At 39.9% G+C, this 14,328-nt stretch overlaps 1 protein-coding gene across 4 annotated transcripts in view; it reads right to left on the bottom strand.

Annotated features, from left to right (window-relative positions):
- Positions 1–924: 924 nt before the first annotated feature.
- Positions 925–14,328, bottom strand: part of hhip (hedgehog interacting protein) — a 138,062-nt gene continuing 124,658 nt past the window's right edge. Inside the window, exons 13-14 of one of the 4 annotated variants that reach the window (XM_063046429.1) lie at positions 6,427–6,555; positions 925–4,973 (exon numbers count right to left, since the gene is read on the bottom strand). In XM_063046429.1, the coding sequence (XP_062902499.1) occupies positions 4,768–4,973; positions 6,427–6,555 (335 nt within the window). In that variant the 3' untranslated portion in view covers positions 925–4,767. Of the gene's footprint in view, positions 4,977–6,426; positions 6,556–14,328 lie in introns of all 4 variants that reach the window. The other 3 variants (XM_063046431.1, XM_063046432.1, XM_063046428.1) reach the window with 3 other exon arrangements.

The following is a 14,328-nucleotide window of genomic DNA, read 5'->3' as shown; positions in this document are numbered from 1 at the left end:
AGCCAGGTAAACAACTTAAACTAGAAGAACACATCTTATCGTCCTTCTGGGCACTTTAATTATTAATCTTCTGGGACGAGCAACTTAATTTCCCTCCTTCAATCAACCTCTCTCTCATTGTTTCACATTATCAAGTTTAAGTCTTTTTTTGGTCCCATTTCATTAACATGCCACAATAATCGTCAGTAAACATGCTTCTCATCACTTCTCCTATCTTCATCAATCTTTATATAGTCTTTTGTCTTAGTTCTTTCCCCAAATCTGCTTTGAAAACTACAAATGCACCACTTACCCTGAGGAAGTATCATACACCTGAAACCTTGCCTGGCTTCCACACGTAATGCTTGTCTGGCCAAGCTCTTCCTGATTTTCTGTTTGTCTCTCATTCATGTAACATTTTGACACTGGGCTGCAGGTAAGCTGATTAATTGCTCAAGAGTGAAGTCACAGGGAGGCTTCATTCTGCTTCCCAGTAGGCACGCAAATGTGCAGGCTTCAGCCTCGAGTCCAAATGTTAAAATGAGAACACTGATTATTTTCCCCCTACTGAAACAAGTTGGAGCATCTTGTCTAAGGTCACCCATTCATCCCATCAGGAATATAATTTAAATCCATTGTAGTTTTCCTGTTGCAATAGTACACCAGGTAATCTGCTTTTCGCTCCATGTGTTTCGAAGTTCATTTGTACTTATGATTAACAATTTGTACAACACTGAGTCCAATCAATAGCAACATTCAATAAATCCTTTGCATTTGTTGCAATTACATTCTTCCCTTACTCGACATTTGGGGCTAGACACTTAAAACATCCCCACAGTGCTGCTGAAATCACAGAAACTTTGCACTTAATTGCCTTTTGTTTAAAAGTAGTATCTTTGTCATAGTTTGCATCGATGAGTTCATAGGGGCGAAGAAAAAATACAAGAGCTTTATTATTCCATATAAACAATACCTCAATAGCTATTTTAGAAAAAGGTTAGCACTGATAGATTCTGGTTTTATTTCAAAAATTAATGTTAATAATGATAACTTAATTTATTTACTTTCAATTGTTATTTAAAATATTAAATACAAACTTTTCCAGATTTAGTCTGATTGTGAAATTATACAATACTGTATTTATAATTTCCTTTATACAATACTGTATTTGACTAATATATGGAGTCTCAGTGACCATCAGTAAACAACATTATTCCACATTACAATAAACCTTTCCCTTTTTTATCTTTTGTTTCCTGTGTTAGTCGCAAACATAAACCGTGCTGTAGGAGCTGTGTAGTCCATCCACGCTGTGTGCTTATTATGGTAACTAGTCACATCAGTGAGTGTGTAGTACAGCTGAAGGGAATAAGTTTCACATTCATGCTTATTTTGTGTCAGTTTGTAGCTTGGGGCTGGTGGGGGTTATATCTTTGCTGAACACTGAGACAACTCTTAAATATGCTAAGTGGTATGTTTACTAATTGCTATAAAGGAATTTGACTCATTGGAGCTGTGGGCATGTCATGCAAGTATAACAACTCTGTCTGGGGTTGCAGGCTGGCGGCAACTGTTTTGTTTGATTTTGAATCAGATTTTTGAGCTGCTATAAGTGTCTTGCAGTGCGTTGAATTTCAGGTCACTCTCTTCACTTCAAATAATGTCACATTTAGTCTTATTACCAATTATTTATAAAAAAGCTTATTCAAATTCAATATTAAATCTATTTAGCTTCTTCTGTCTTATCTCAGTTATTTCCAATTATGAATTTACTGGAAAAATAAAGTCTCATGATTATTAAGTGATGATATAAAGAAGCAATTTTTAAACTAAACATTTCATCATTCTTTGCATAACTATTTGCAGCAATTGCCTCACCAGACCAGGTATTAACTCAATTTCTCTCATGTTCTGTATTCAATTTTGCCGTCAAATCGTTGTATTTAAGTGCTGAATATACAAGGTAAAGTCTGAAACATAGATGTATTTGGATAGAATTCTGCATGGCCATGTCTGGTAAAGTGTATCTGATAAATAAAATTGATACAAGGGAAACAAAAGTGTTCCATAGCAGGATATTTGTTTATGAAGAGCAAAGTGTAGAAGGGTTTTACTGTGTTATAAATAGATAAAGATTGAAAGAAAAAAAAAACTTTGCCCAGAGATTAGATCTATTAGCCCTCTTTTAATGCACAAATCACACATAACACATTACTTGGATAGGTTTGCTTCAGTGTCAATTTCTGGATGAAATTTCATCCTTTGGGAATTTACTCTGGGAACTTCCGTGCACAGTTCCCCTCAGTGTGACTGACAGTTGTCAAACATCAGTCCTGTATTTAATGACATCAGAGGTAATGCATCCACATTTCCTCCACTGCTAATATACACTGAAGCTTTTCAGTACCACTGAACATCTTCCCTGACCACTCACAGCACCACCAAGAGCACACTAAGCAGAGATTGGAACTGGGAAAACAACTGAGGGATCTTCATCTGATAAGTGCCAGCCAGTTTCCAATGATCAGTGTAATGAAGAATAACTCTGTCAGCTTCCCTTCACTGACCACAGACTCTTCCTTCAAATCAGTTATGAGCCGCATGTTGCAGTCAACTATCCCACCCTGCACCTAAACATGGGTGCCAGCATCTCCTTTTGCAACTGGATCCTTGACTTCCTGACCAACAGATCACAGTCAACAAGGACAGGCAGCAACAGGTCCACCACGATCAACACCGGTGCCCCACAACACTGCATGTCAGCTCAGCCCCCTACTCTACTCCCTATACACTCACTCTCAACGGCATGGACAGCTTCTGCCCTAACTCCATCTGCCCGTTTACATATGATACCAGCGTAGTGGACTGTGTCTCAAATAATGACAGCATGACAGGAAGGAGATTAAGAGAGCCTAGTGACATGGCATCAGGACAACAACATTTCCCTCAATGTCAGCAAAACAGAAGAGCTGGTCATTGACTTCAGAAAGGGAGGTGTTGCACATTCCCCTGTCTACTTCAACAATGAGGGTTGAGAGTTTCAAGTTCCTAGGAGTGAACATCACAAATGGCCTGTCCCGGTCCAGCCATGTTGACACCATGGCCAAGAATGGTCACCAGTGCCTCTGTTTCCTCAGGAGGTGAAAGAAATTTGGCATGTCCCCTTTGACCCTCGTCAATTTTAACGACGCACCATGGAAAACATCATATCTGAATACATAACAACTTGGCATGGCACCTACTCTGCCACGATTGCAAGAAACTGCAGAGTTGTGGACACAGCTCGGCACATTACAGAAAGCAGCCTCCCCTGCATGGACTCCACCTATATTGTTTGCTGCCTCTATAAGCCACTCTGGAGATTCTCCCTTCTCCTCTCTCCCATCGGACAAAAGATATAAAAACCTGAAAGTACGTAACACTAAGCTCAAGGACAGCTTCTATCCCACACTTATAAGACTATTGAGTGATAAGATGGACTCTTGACCTCACAATCTACATCGTTATGATCTTGCATCTTACCGTCTACCTGCACTGCACTTTCCCTGTACAACATTTTGTTATCGTTTTATCTCGTGCTACCTCAATGCACCGTGCAATGAGTTGATCTGTATGAACAGTATGCAATGCAAGCTTTTCACTGTACCTCATTACATGTGACAATAATGAACCAGTTTACCACCTCACTGTGGAATGGGTCTTGATCAAGTTAGGCCATCAACTGAAGGATGCCCAGACTCACTGGTTAGTGCCTGCCCCCTGCATTTTGTCTCATCTCAGCAGCAGTGTTTTCTGTGGCTACTGTGGGGGGCGGGGGTGGTAATCTTTAAGTAAGAGCTCATTTACCAGTGATCTGCTCTGCAATGGCATGGAGGCTTCGAATGCTGCATTTGGCTTCCAATAACAATCACAGATATCCTGTTTTAGTGCAATATTCTGTGCGCAACATATAGTTGTACAAACTTTTTCAGGAGATTGGACTGGATCTTAATGCCCTATCATGTTTAGTGTGATAAAAGAGGGTGCACCCAATTGGTATTTATCTTTCCAACAGCATTATGAGATCCCAGCCCCGAGCATTTAAAAGCCTGGTGAGAACAGTCCTTGACAAACACAGTAACACAGACAAACTCAAAGGTTTCTTCACTAATTTGTTACTGATCAATATCTCCCTCCCTTGCCTTTCCACCACCAGGTTACAGCTTAATGATCATATAGATAGAGGCCCACAAAGAGAGCCTTAGAAGTTTAATAGAACTATCAGTGGTCAATTACTTTTTTAGCTACTGTAATAAAAATATACTTTAGCATATCTGCTGCTGCTTACATATAGTATAATAACAAATGCAATTCAGCATGTAACAGGTAATGTTTAAAAATACAATTTATCAGCTCAATGGTCACAGTATAATACTGTATTCTTGAGGACATTAAGCATGCATTTACATAAACAATATATTAAAATTTAAAAAGAAATTATACATTTAAATGTCTTTGTTTTAAATCTACGTACACCAATTAGAATCTGGTGAATGGCAGACCAGTAATGAGCTTATACAATTTGACCGTTTTTTTTTCAGATATCACAATTTCTAGTATTTCACTTCAGATATTACACATCATTTTAAAATAAATTTAAGGTTAGATAATAAAAACCTGAATTAACCTGTTTTCCCATCTTTGAATTTTAAAATCTTTTAGTCCTATGTAAAATATACATCAAAAATATGAAATGTATTTGTTTTTTTTCTCATTATGGAAGAAACTAAAAGATGCCTGGTCAAGAGTTTATTTATTCATCCCTTGTATCAGTTCTGTGCCTTGGTGGTTTCTTGGTAAGCAGGTTTTCTCACACTCTTCTTGAGAATTGAATCTGTTTTTGCTTCCTTGACAACCACTATAGAGAAACTGTTCACACTGTCTGGTGTCCACATTAAAGAACCAAAGCCATGTAGGGGTGTTACATTTCCCACTTCTCCTGGGCTGCTGGCAAACTGCTGTGCGAGAAAATGATGAAAAATAATACCGAATTAAAGGCCAAATAATATGCTTTAGAAAACCAAATAATGCGATAAACTTCAAACAGTATTTACTGAGGTAAACTCTTATTGCACTTTTTGAATGTGCCACAGTGAAAATGTCTATCAGTTCTGATGAAAGGCCTGAAAAGTTATGTGTTGTTTATCCCTCCATAAATGCTGCCTGACTTGATAGCCATTTCTAGCTATATTTCAGATTTCTAGATTCCTGGGAAACAGGAAGGAAATTTAGGAATCTAGGTACAGTACACGCAACAATTCAGGAACACCTCTGCCACCTGATTTCTGAATGGACGTTGAACCATGAACCCCGCACGACTGTTTTTATTTCTATTTTTGCACTACTTACTTAATTTAGCTCTGAATTACAGTAATATATATATATATTCACTGTAATCCAGTGTTTTTCCTATATTTATCATGTATTGCATTGTACTGCTGCCACGAAGACAACAAATTTCACGACATATGCCAATGACATTAAACCTGATGGAGAGTTATAAAAAGGCAAATGGAATGCTGATCTTTCTTTCAAGGTTTTTAAAAAAATTATTAATGTTTCAGGATCAAAGAATTGTTGGCACGTCCATCATCCACTGGCCGTCCCTAATAGCCTGTGGTGGTGTGAGCGGACACTTTCTATCATTGAAGTATTTCTGATGACATTACCCTCACAGTGCTGCTGGGGATAGAGCACTGGAGATGTATCAGGCGATCATTTTGTACTTGCTGCACAATGCAGCTGGCGTTACGGAAGGGATGAACGTTTAGGGTGGTGGGGTGGATGGGGATGCTGCTCAAACAGGCTGATTTATCCTGGAGCGTGTTGGACTTCTTGCCAGCTACTAGATCCATGCTCATTCAGGCAAGTGAAGAATATTCCATCACACTCTTCACTTGTAACCCGTAGGTGGTGGAAAGGCATTGGTAAGTCAGGAAGAGAGTCACTTGCTGCAGACTGCCCCACCTCTGACTACATTTGTGCCTTGGCATTTTTAGAAAGATGCTCGGCCTTTTCCCAGAGCACACATTTTAGAGTAGAATAGTATCTTGTACATTCTTATACACTACATTCAGATTTATTGATTTATTGGATACTATTGGGGAACCCTTACAATTCTGTATTAGGTTCTACAAATGATCTTGCTAAGAAAGCAAACCCGATGAAAAATCCAAGCGGATGTTCTTATGAACACTGAGATCAATTGTGGCATTTCCACCAATAAGCTAAATTAGCACCATTTTTTTTTACAGACCATATGTTCAAACGAAATAAAACTTTTGCTTAGTCCCTGAAGGAGGTCGCTTTTTTAACCTAGAACTTAAATCTAATTAACTACTGAAGCAAGTTAATACAAGTTATTACTTAAAGGCATATATATATAGAATTCTGGTGGTTGGATAATACCTGCCCTTGCCATTCTTTCAATGTTTCGATCTACTTGTTCACACTGAGGTCCCGTGTAGCTCTCCTTACACAAGCACTTATTTGGTCTCACACACACACCACCATGCAGACAAATGGGGTCGCACTTGGCTGTTAAAGAAATGAGAAATAGTTAATTCGTCAAACATCTTCCATTAACTGCAAGTTTAGAATATGAAAAAATACAATGTTTCATTTAAATACAAGTTTATCCTAATGTTGAAATGTCAATTTTTTTCTGTATTTGTTGGAAACAGACAATATCTTCTCATATGGTCAAAGTTGGGAATCAGGAACAATGCTCAGTGGTACTGGACTCCAATGAACATCATGTTGTGGGACTGATGAAATTCTCAAGTCTGGCATTCTTTACTTTCGGGATCAATTCATCCCAGTTTATAGCACTAAAGCCACTACCAAGCAGTGGCACTGTAATCTAAATTGTTTTTGTAGTCACACTAAATTTAAGCCAATCCAACTAAATTTCAGTTTCAATAGTGGAGTAGAAGGAAATGTGTTTACACTTTTGTGTGCTCAGCACTGCTGACTATGGTGAATATCATAGGTGGGAGGACAAGATGGCAGCGCGATGCAGCTCTCTGGTGAAATGATATCATATCTGTTAAATAGGGGCTGTGGACATTTCTGATTTGATGAAGTTAGACGTGAGAAGCAGAGGAACATCTGAAGAAATTTCTGAAATGCCTGGTTCGCTGCTGTTGTTACTGTGCGATTGAGAATCTCCGGAGGGCAGGCCCCAAAATCCCCGGCTTTGCCTGCTGCTGGTGACCGAGGCTGAGGTCGAAACGTTCAGATAGAGATGGTTCTCGGTACTCGGTGTCGGAGGGCTGATCAGAGCTCGAAGCTTTCGGATGACTCAGAGTCGGACTGTGGTTGGGCATGGCAGGGAGAGTTTTCTTCCTTCTCCCGTCTGCGTGAGATGTGGGACTTTCGAGAAACTTTGAACTTTTTTACTGTGCCATGGCCTGTTCTTCATCAAATTATGGTATTGTTGCACTGTTGTAACTATATGTTATAATTATGTGGTTTTGTTAGTTTTTCAGTCTTGGTCTGTCCTGTGTTTTTGTGATATCACACCGGAGAAATATTGTATCATTTCTTAATGCATGCATTACTAAATGACAATAAAAGAGGACTGCGTGTCCTCATAATCTAATCTAATCTAATATCTGGACAGGACATTCCTAACTGACCAGCTGCTATTGTACACCTGCAGGTGGTCGTTCAGCTGCCGCTGACAGCCATCAGGAAACGAAGCACTTGCCCACTAGCTGTGGAGGATGAGGTGGTGAGTTGTGAGGGCATAAGAAAGGAAGATCAAGAGAATTCTATCCTTGGTGTGCAACGATGACTTCTTAAAATTACTGTGTGTATTCTCACCAGTCTGCAATGGAATGCTTATATGACTTTCAATGTCATAATTCCAAACACACTGCTATTTCAGCACCTAAATATATTTTATCATTACTTTATATTTCAAACATAAAACATCCTTTATATTCCATTAGGCAGAAGAGCTAACAGAAATTTGCAGAGGGACCTACTATTTTTATAAATATTCTTTCAGCACAAGGTGTCATAGTTTTCTTTATACAGCAAGACCCATTAACAAAAGAGACAAAGCAAATCGTCAAGGAAGCAAACTAGAATCAAATTCCACTTCATTTATTTCGCTGTAAAGAAATTACCAGTAAGATAACTAACAAAATATGAAGAATGTTAAAGCTAATTCAACACATACATGAATATTACAGTCTAAGTGTTGCACATCAGTTAACTAGAACTAGGTCAAGTTCTAGAAGGATATTGAAATAAAATAAATTTGGGGGGAATTTCAGCTTCAAAGAAAACAAATTCTACAAATTAAACTGATGTTCTTGTATAATTTTCTTTACTATTTATATTACTGGAAGATTATTTCTTCTGAAAGGAGAATCCACCAGCTTCCATTCTAATTCAGACAGTGGTGATGATTTTTAAGCTAACAAAACACTAATACATAAATGCACATGACAGCGCTGGTGAGATGTGTGAGGTATGCTCCATAAAATGCCTTGCAAATGCACCAGGTTCTGCTCATGCCACATCACCATTAATTCGGAAAGTGGCAGCAGTTAGGTGATTTTGCACAAAACTTGCTTTACTCAACGTAATTTTAAAAAAAATTCCAGGGAAAGAACAACTTTTAGCATTAGATTTGCTAATTGGATAATTGAAATGGAAAGGCCTGATCACCCCGAAGATCAGTCATTCCATATTTCTCCTTAGGCAGTCTGTCAATATCATGGATGACTTACTCCTGGTCCAGGTTCGTAGATGCTGAGGTGGCTGACAAGGAAAATATGGGAACTGCAGATTCCTCCACAGGTGGTTCAGGAGGAGTGTGGGTAGGCAGTTTGTGAGCTGGCACACTTCTCATAATTATGCAGGGCTCCTACATGCTCCCAATGCATTGATTCAAGTTTCTCAATGCTGATCTGAATAATCGTTATTTTCTTTGAGTGACCATGAGCCACAGGTTCCCAGGAGTCAATGGTAATGTTGCACTACTTCACTGAAGTTTTGATCATATACCTTGGTCAGCTTAAAAATCTCCTCACATGACAGAGCTTGGATAATTTATTTTGGGTCTGTGGTGAGGCATGCAACTGTTGTGGCCTGTCCAACATAGACAACTGACTAAATAGGGTCACAATACTGTAGATGTTAAGATGTTAGACTGACTACTGGCTAGAGGTGTGTGTGTGTGTAACTTTAAGAACTCATTGTGTGTTGACTTGCAATGAAGATGTTTTCATGCAGCTCTATCCTTGTTATTTGCCTCAGTGAACAGCAACACAAAAGAGCCTATGGATATCAGACGACAGTGTGGCTCTCAATAGACTCTGGACTTGTATATCTGTGCACTGCGGCGTGAATGTATGGGACGTGTTGGAAGTTTGATGCAATGCATCTGACCTCCTGCTTTGCCTCTGAACTTTACACCAGCCAAACATTCTTCCAAAATATTCAGTTCCAGCAGATGTAAGCATTCTTCATTGTTGTTTTCTAAACAGGGTGAGCTTCAAATTATTCAACTTCATTTGACTTCAGAGTTTGCACTTTAATTGTAAGCTTTCATGTACAAATCTAGGGTAAAAATGGGCAAAATTTCTTAGTCCTGCATATCAATTTAGAAACGTAGCCAGTTCCCAGCACTAAAGATGTTTAGAAGTATTGCTGAAGAGGATGTCAAAAACCATGAAAGCTTTATCAGGAGCATTGTTGAATCTGGTACCAGAGATCCTTCGGAGTGTGCAAGTTATATTTGGAGTCACTAATGGGCTATTGGTCAAGGGATAGGGGAAGGGGCCACCTTGTTAGATCAAATACCCATTTAGAGCAATTCGAAACTGGGGGCACCCACAAGCCTTAGTGGGCAGTTCCCAATAATCTGAAACCTCACTACCATTCCTTAAGCACAAAATTCAGGTTGATAATGACAAGCTTGAAGTGATCATGACTTCACACAGGTGAAAGAGAGTCATAAAGCACTACAGTATAGAAACAGGCCTTTCTGCCTATCTAGTGCATGGGAAAACTGTGATTCTGCACCTGGACCAGAGCCTTCCATACCTCTCCCATGCAAGTACTTATCCTAAATTCTCCTAAAAGTTTCAATCAAATCCACATGCACCACTTCTGCTGGAAGTTCATTCCATATTTGCACCATCTTTTGAGTGAAGAAGTTTCTCCTCAGGTTCCCAAAAGACATGGGAACAGAATTAGGGCAATCGGCAAATTAAGTCTGCACCTCATCCTATTATGGCTGATTTATTATCCCTCTCAACTCCATTCTACTGCCTTTTCCCTGCAACCTTTGACACCCTTACTAATTAACAATTAATCAACCTCTGCTTTAAATGTACCCAATGACGTGGCCTCCACTGTCTGTGGCAATAAATTCCAGATTTACCACCCTCTGGCTTAAGAAATTCCTCTTCATCTCTGTTCTAAAGGGATGCCTTTCTATTCTGAGGCTGTGCCCTCTGGTCCTCGAATCCCCCACCATAAGAAACATCCTCTCCTCATCCACTCTAACCTGGTCCTTCGATATTTGATAGGTTTCAATGAGAGCACCCCTCCCCTCTTCTAAACTTCAGTGATTACAGGCCCAGAGCCATCAAATGCTCTTCATGCATTAACCCTTTTTTCCCCAGGATAATTCTTGTGAACCTCCTCTGGACCGTCTTCAATGCCACCACATCTTTTCTTAGATAAAGGGCCCAAAATTGCTCACAATACTTCAGGTACGGCCAGACCAATGTCTTATAAAGCTTCAACCTTACATCCTTGATTTTATATTCTAGTCCTCTTGAAATGAATATTAACATTGCATTCACCTTCTTTACCACTGACTCAACCTGCAAGTTAAGCTTCAGTGAATCCTGGATGAGGACTTCCAAGTCCCTTTGAACCTCTAATTTCTGAGTTTTCTCCTATTTAGAAAACAGTCTATGCTATTATTCTTTCTATCGAAATGCACGACCATTCACTTCTTACACTATATTCCATCTGTCACCTTCTTTGCCCATTCTCCTAATCTGTCTAAGTGTTTCTGCAGACTGCCTGCTTCCTCAACACCGTGTGCCCCTTCACCTACCTTTCATAGCAAACTTGACCAGAAAACACTGATTCCCTCATCCAAATCATTGACATATAACGTGATCTATGACATTTAGTCCTAGTCTCACCCAACCTCGGTGGAAAAAGCCTGCTTGCATTTACCTTATCTGTACCCCTCATTATTCTGAATACCTCTATCAAACGTTCCCATTATTCTCCTATGCTCCTGGGAATAAAGACCTAATCTATTCAATTTTCCCTGTAGTTCAAGTTCTCAACTGCCGGCAACATCACTGTAAATTTTCTCTCTACTATTTCAATCTTATTGATATCTATCCTGTAGGTAGGTAACCAAACTAAACAAAATACTCCAAATTGGCTTCACCAACTTCAACATAACATCCCTATGCCTATACTCAATACACTGATTAATGAAGGCCAATATGCCAAAAGCTCTCTTTATAACCCTATCTTCCTGAGATGCCACTTTCAATGAATCATTCTTTCTATCTATCTATTTATTTATTTAGCTAACTTGCTAGCGATGCAGTGTGGAATAGACCTTTCCGGCACTTTGAGCCACATCGCCCCAGCAACCCCCGACAACCTGATTTAGCCCTAACCTAATCACGAGACAATTTACAATGGCCAACTAACTTCACTGGTACATCTTTGGAATGTGGGAGGCAACTGGAGAAAATCCATGTGCTCCACGGAGAGGGCACTAGAATTGAACTCTGAACTCTGATGCCCCGAGCTGTAATAGCATTGCGCCTACCGCTATGCTACCGTGTTTCCCTGGTTATGGATCTACAGTATACTCCCAAATCCATTGTTCTACCACACTCCTCCATCCATTCTGTAAATCCTACCCTGGCCCGTCCTCCCAAAGTGCAACACCTTACACTTGTCTGCATTAAATTCCATCTGCCATTTTTGAGTTCATTTTTCCAGCTGGTCCAGATCCCACTGCACACTTTGATAGCCTTCCTCACTGTCCACTGGCCCTCATTCACAAATTTGCCGATCCAGTTTATCACATTATCATTCATATTATTAATGTAGATGATTAACAACAATAGGCCAGCACTAATCCCTGCGGCACACCACTAATCACAGGCCACCAGTCAGAAAGGCAACCATTTACTACTACCCTCTAGCTTCTCCCGCTAAGCCAATGTTGAATCTGATTGACTATTTAATCCTCATTGAACCTTCTGGACCAGCCTCACATGCAAGATTTTCCTCAAAGGCCTTGCTGAAGCCTGTGTAGACAATATCCACTGCCTTTTCTTCATTAACTCTCCTGGTAACCTCCTCAAAACAAAAAACATTACAATTCATCGGACATGATCTACCACTCACAAAACCATGTTGACTATTCTTAATCAAGCCTTGGCTATCAAACACTGACAGATCCAGTTCCTTAGAATACCCTCCAACAATTCTCCTATTAGTGATGTCAAGCTCATTAGCCTATAGTTTCCCATCTTATTCTTAGTGTTTCTTGAACAATGTAACAACATTAGCTATCCTCCAGTTCTCCCTCACCTCACCCATGGCTAAAGATGATTTAAATCTCTGCTCAGGCCCTGCAATTTCTGCACCTGCCTCCCACAAAGGTTTGAGGTGACACCATATCAAGCCCTGGGTACTTAAACACCCTAATTTCTCTGAAGGCAGCAGGCAGCTCCTCTTCATTCCTTGACCTCACTACTGTTTTGCTTCAGTTCTATAAACTCTGTGTCCATTTCCCGAGTTAATACAGATGCATAAACTCCATTTAAGATCCCCCCCAAACTCCTCCAACTCCATGCATTGATGACCAACACTGTTCCTCAGGTGGACCAATGTTGTCCTTTGTTATCCTTTTGCTCTTAATGTATCTATAGAAGCCCACAGAATTCTCCTCCACCTGTCTGCCAGAGCAACCACAAGCCTTCTTTCAGCAATGCACTGTCATCTCTGTTGTTCTATCTGTGCAATAAGAAAGAAAGAATCTTTCCAGAAACTTACCTTAGCCTCTGCCTCTTCTTGCTGAAGCTTCTCGAGCCAAGGTCTCAGCTCGCCATTCTAACCCTGGCCCACTCCCACAATGGCCACTCTACTTAAATCTAACATCTTTATATTGGCCATTGCCAAATGCCTAATAACTCAAATGATCTCAAGATTCTTGGAAACAAATGGCAGAAACATTAATGTGAGAAATCACATTTAGCTACATTGCTGATGCTAAGAGATTAGGCAGTAATTTTGTTTTGAGGTTTCAATTATATAACTAATTGATAGAATTGTTTTCTAAATCCTTTTCCCAGGAGAAGTGCAATACAGATGTAACATGACATTTACGACCTAATACAGAGCTGTTTATAATTTTTATATAAAATACACTGTAGCTATAATTAGATTTTTATTTGCATTTCCTGTCCAAGGAACCTTCTTCACTATTCTAAAACTGTCAGATTATAAGGAACGGGAGAATAAGAAGACCATGTAGTCCACTGTATCTTCGCTGCCATTCAGTACAAGAAGTGGCAAGGAACTTATGAGGGAGTAGGAGGTGGGTGAGGAGTTGAAGTCAGAGGATGGTAACAGTGAGGCCTACCGATGACATGAGCAGGACAGGGCCGAAGCCTGCAAGGGAGTTACCCCACCTTAGAGAGAGGTGGCAGAGTGGGCGCAGACATCGCATGTCACCCCCTGTCTCATGGAGCAGAAGGAACTGTTGATAAGTTGTAGGAGGTGAGCATTTCCATTAATTCTACAGTTTATGAGTTAAGGAAAATTTCCTTTAATTGTTTGGGGCAGGGTTGAGAGAAACATGAGTGATTAGTATAATTAATTTAGGTTAATTGAAAGTAATCAAAGAGAAACAAGAGAATATCTGCAGATGCTGGAAATCCAAGTAAAACACAAAATGCGGAGGAACTCAGCAAGCCAGGCAGTATCTATGGAAAAGAGTACAGTTGATGCTTCGAGCTGACACCCTTTATCAGGATTCTTAGAGCGTTTCTTGAACAATGTAACAACATTAGCTATCCTCCAGTTCTCCCTCATCTCACCCATGGCTAAGGACGTTTTAAATCTCTCTGCTAGAGCCCCTGCAATTTCTGCACTGTGACTTAAGTCCTGATGAAGGGTCTTAGCCCAAAAAGTCAACTGTATTCTTTTCCATAGATGCTGCCTGACCTGCTGAGTTTCTCCAGCATTGTGGGTGAAAGAGTGAATTATGACAGGAGAGCCAAAAGCTATGGTATG

This window comes from Mobula hypostoma, chromosome 4 (genome assembly GCF_963921235.1).
Source record: "Mobula hypostoma chromosome 4, sMobHyp1.1, whole genome shotgun sequence".
In the NCBI taxonomy this organism is placed as follows: domain Eukaryota; kingdom Metazoa; phylum Chordata; class Chondrichthyes; order Myliobatiformes; family Myliobatidae; genus Mobula; species Mobula hypostoma.
Note: the sequence above shows the minus strand (reverse complement) of the source record. Positions and strands in the feature narration are given on the sequence as shown.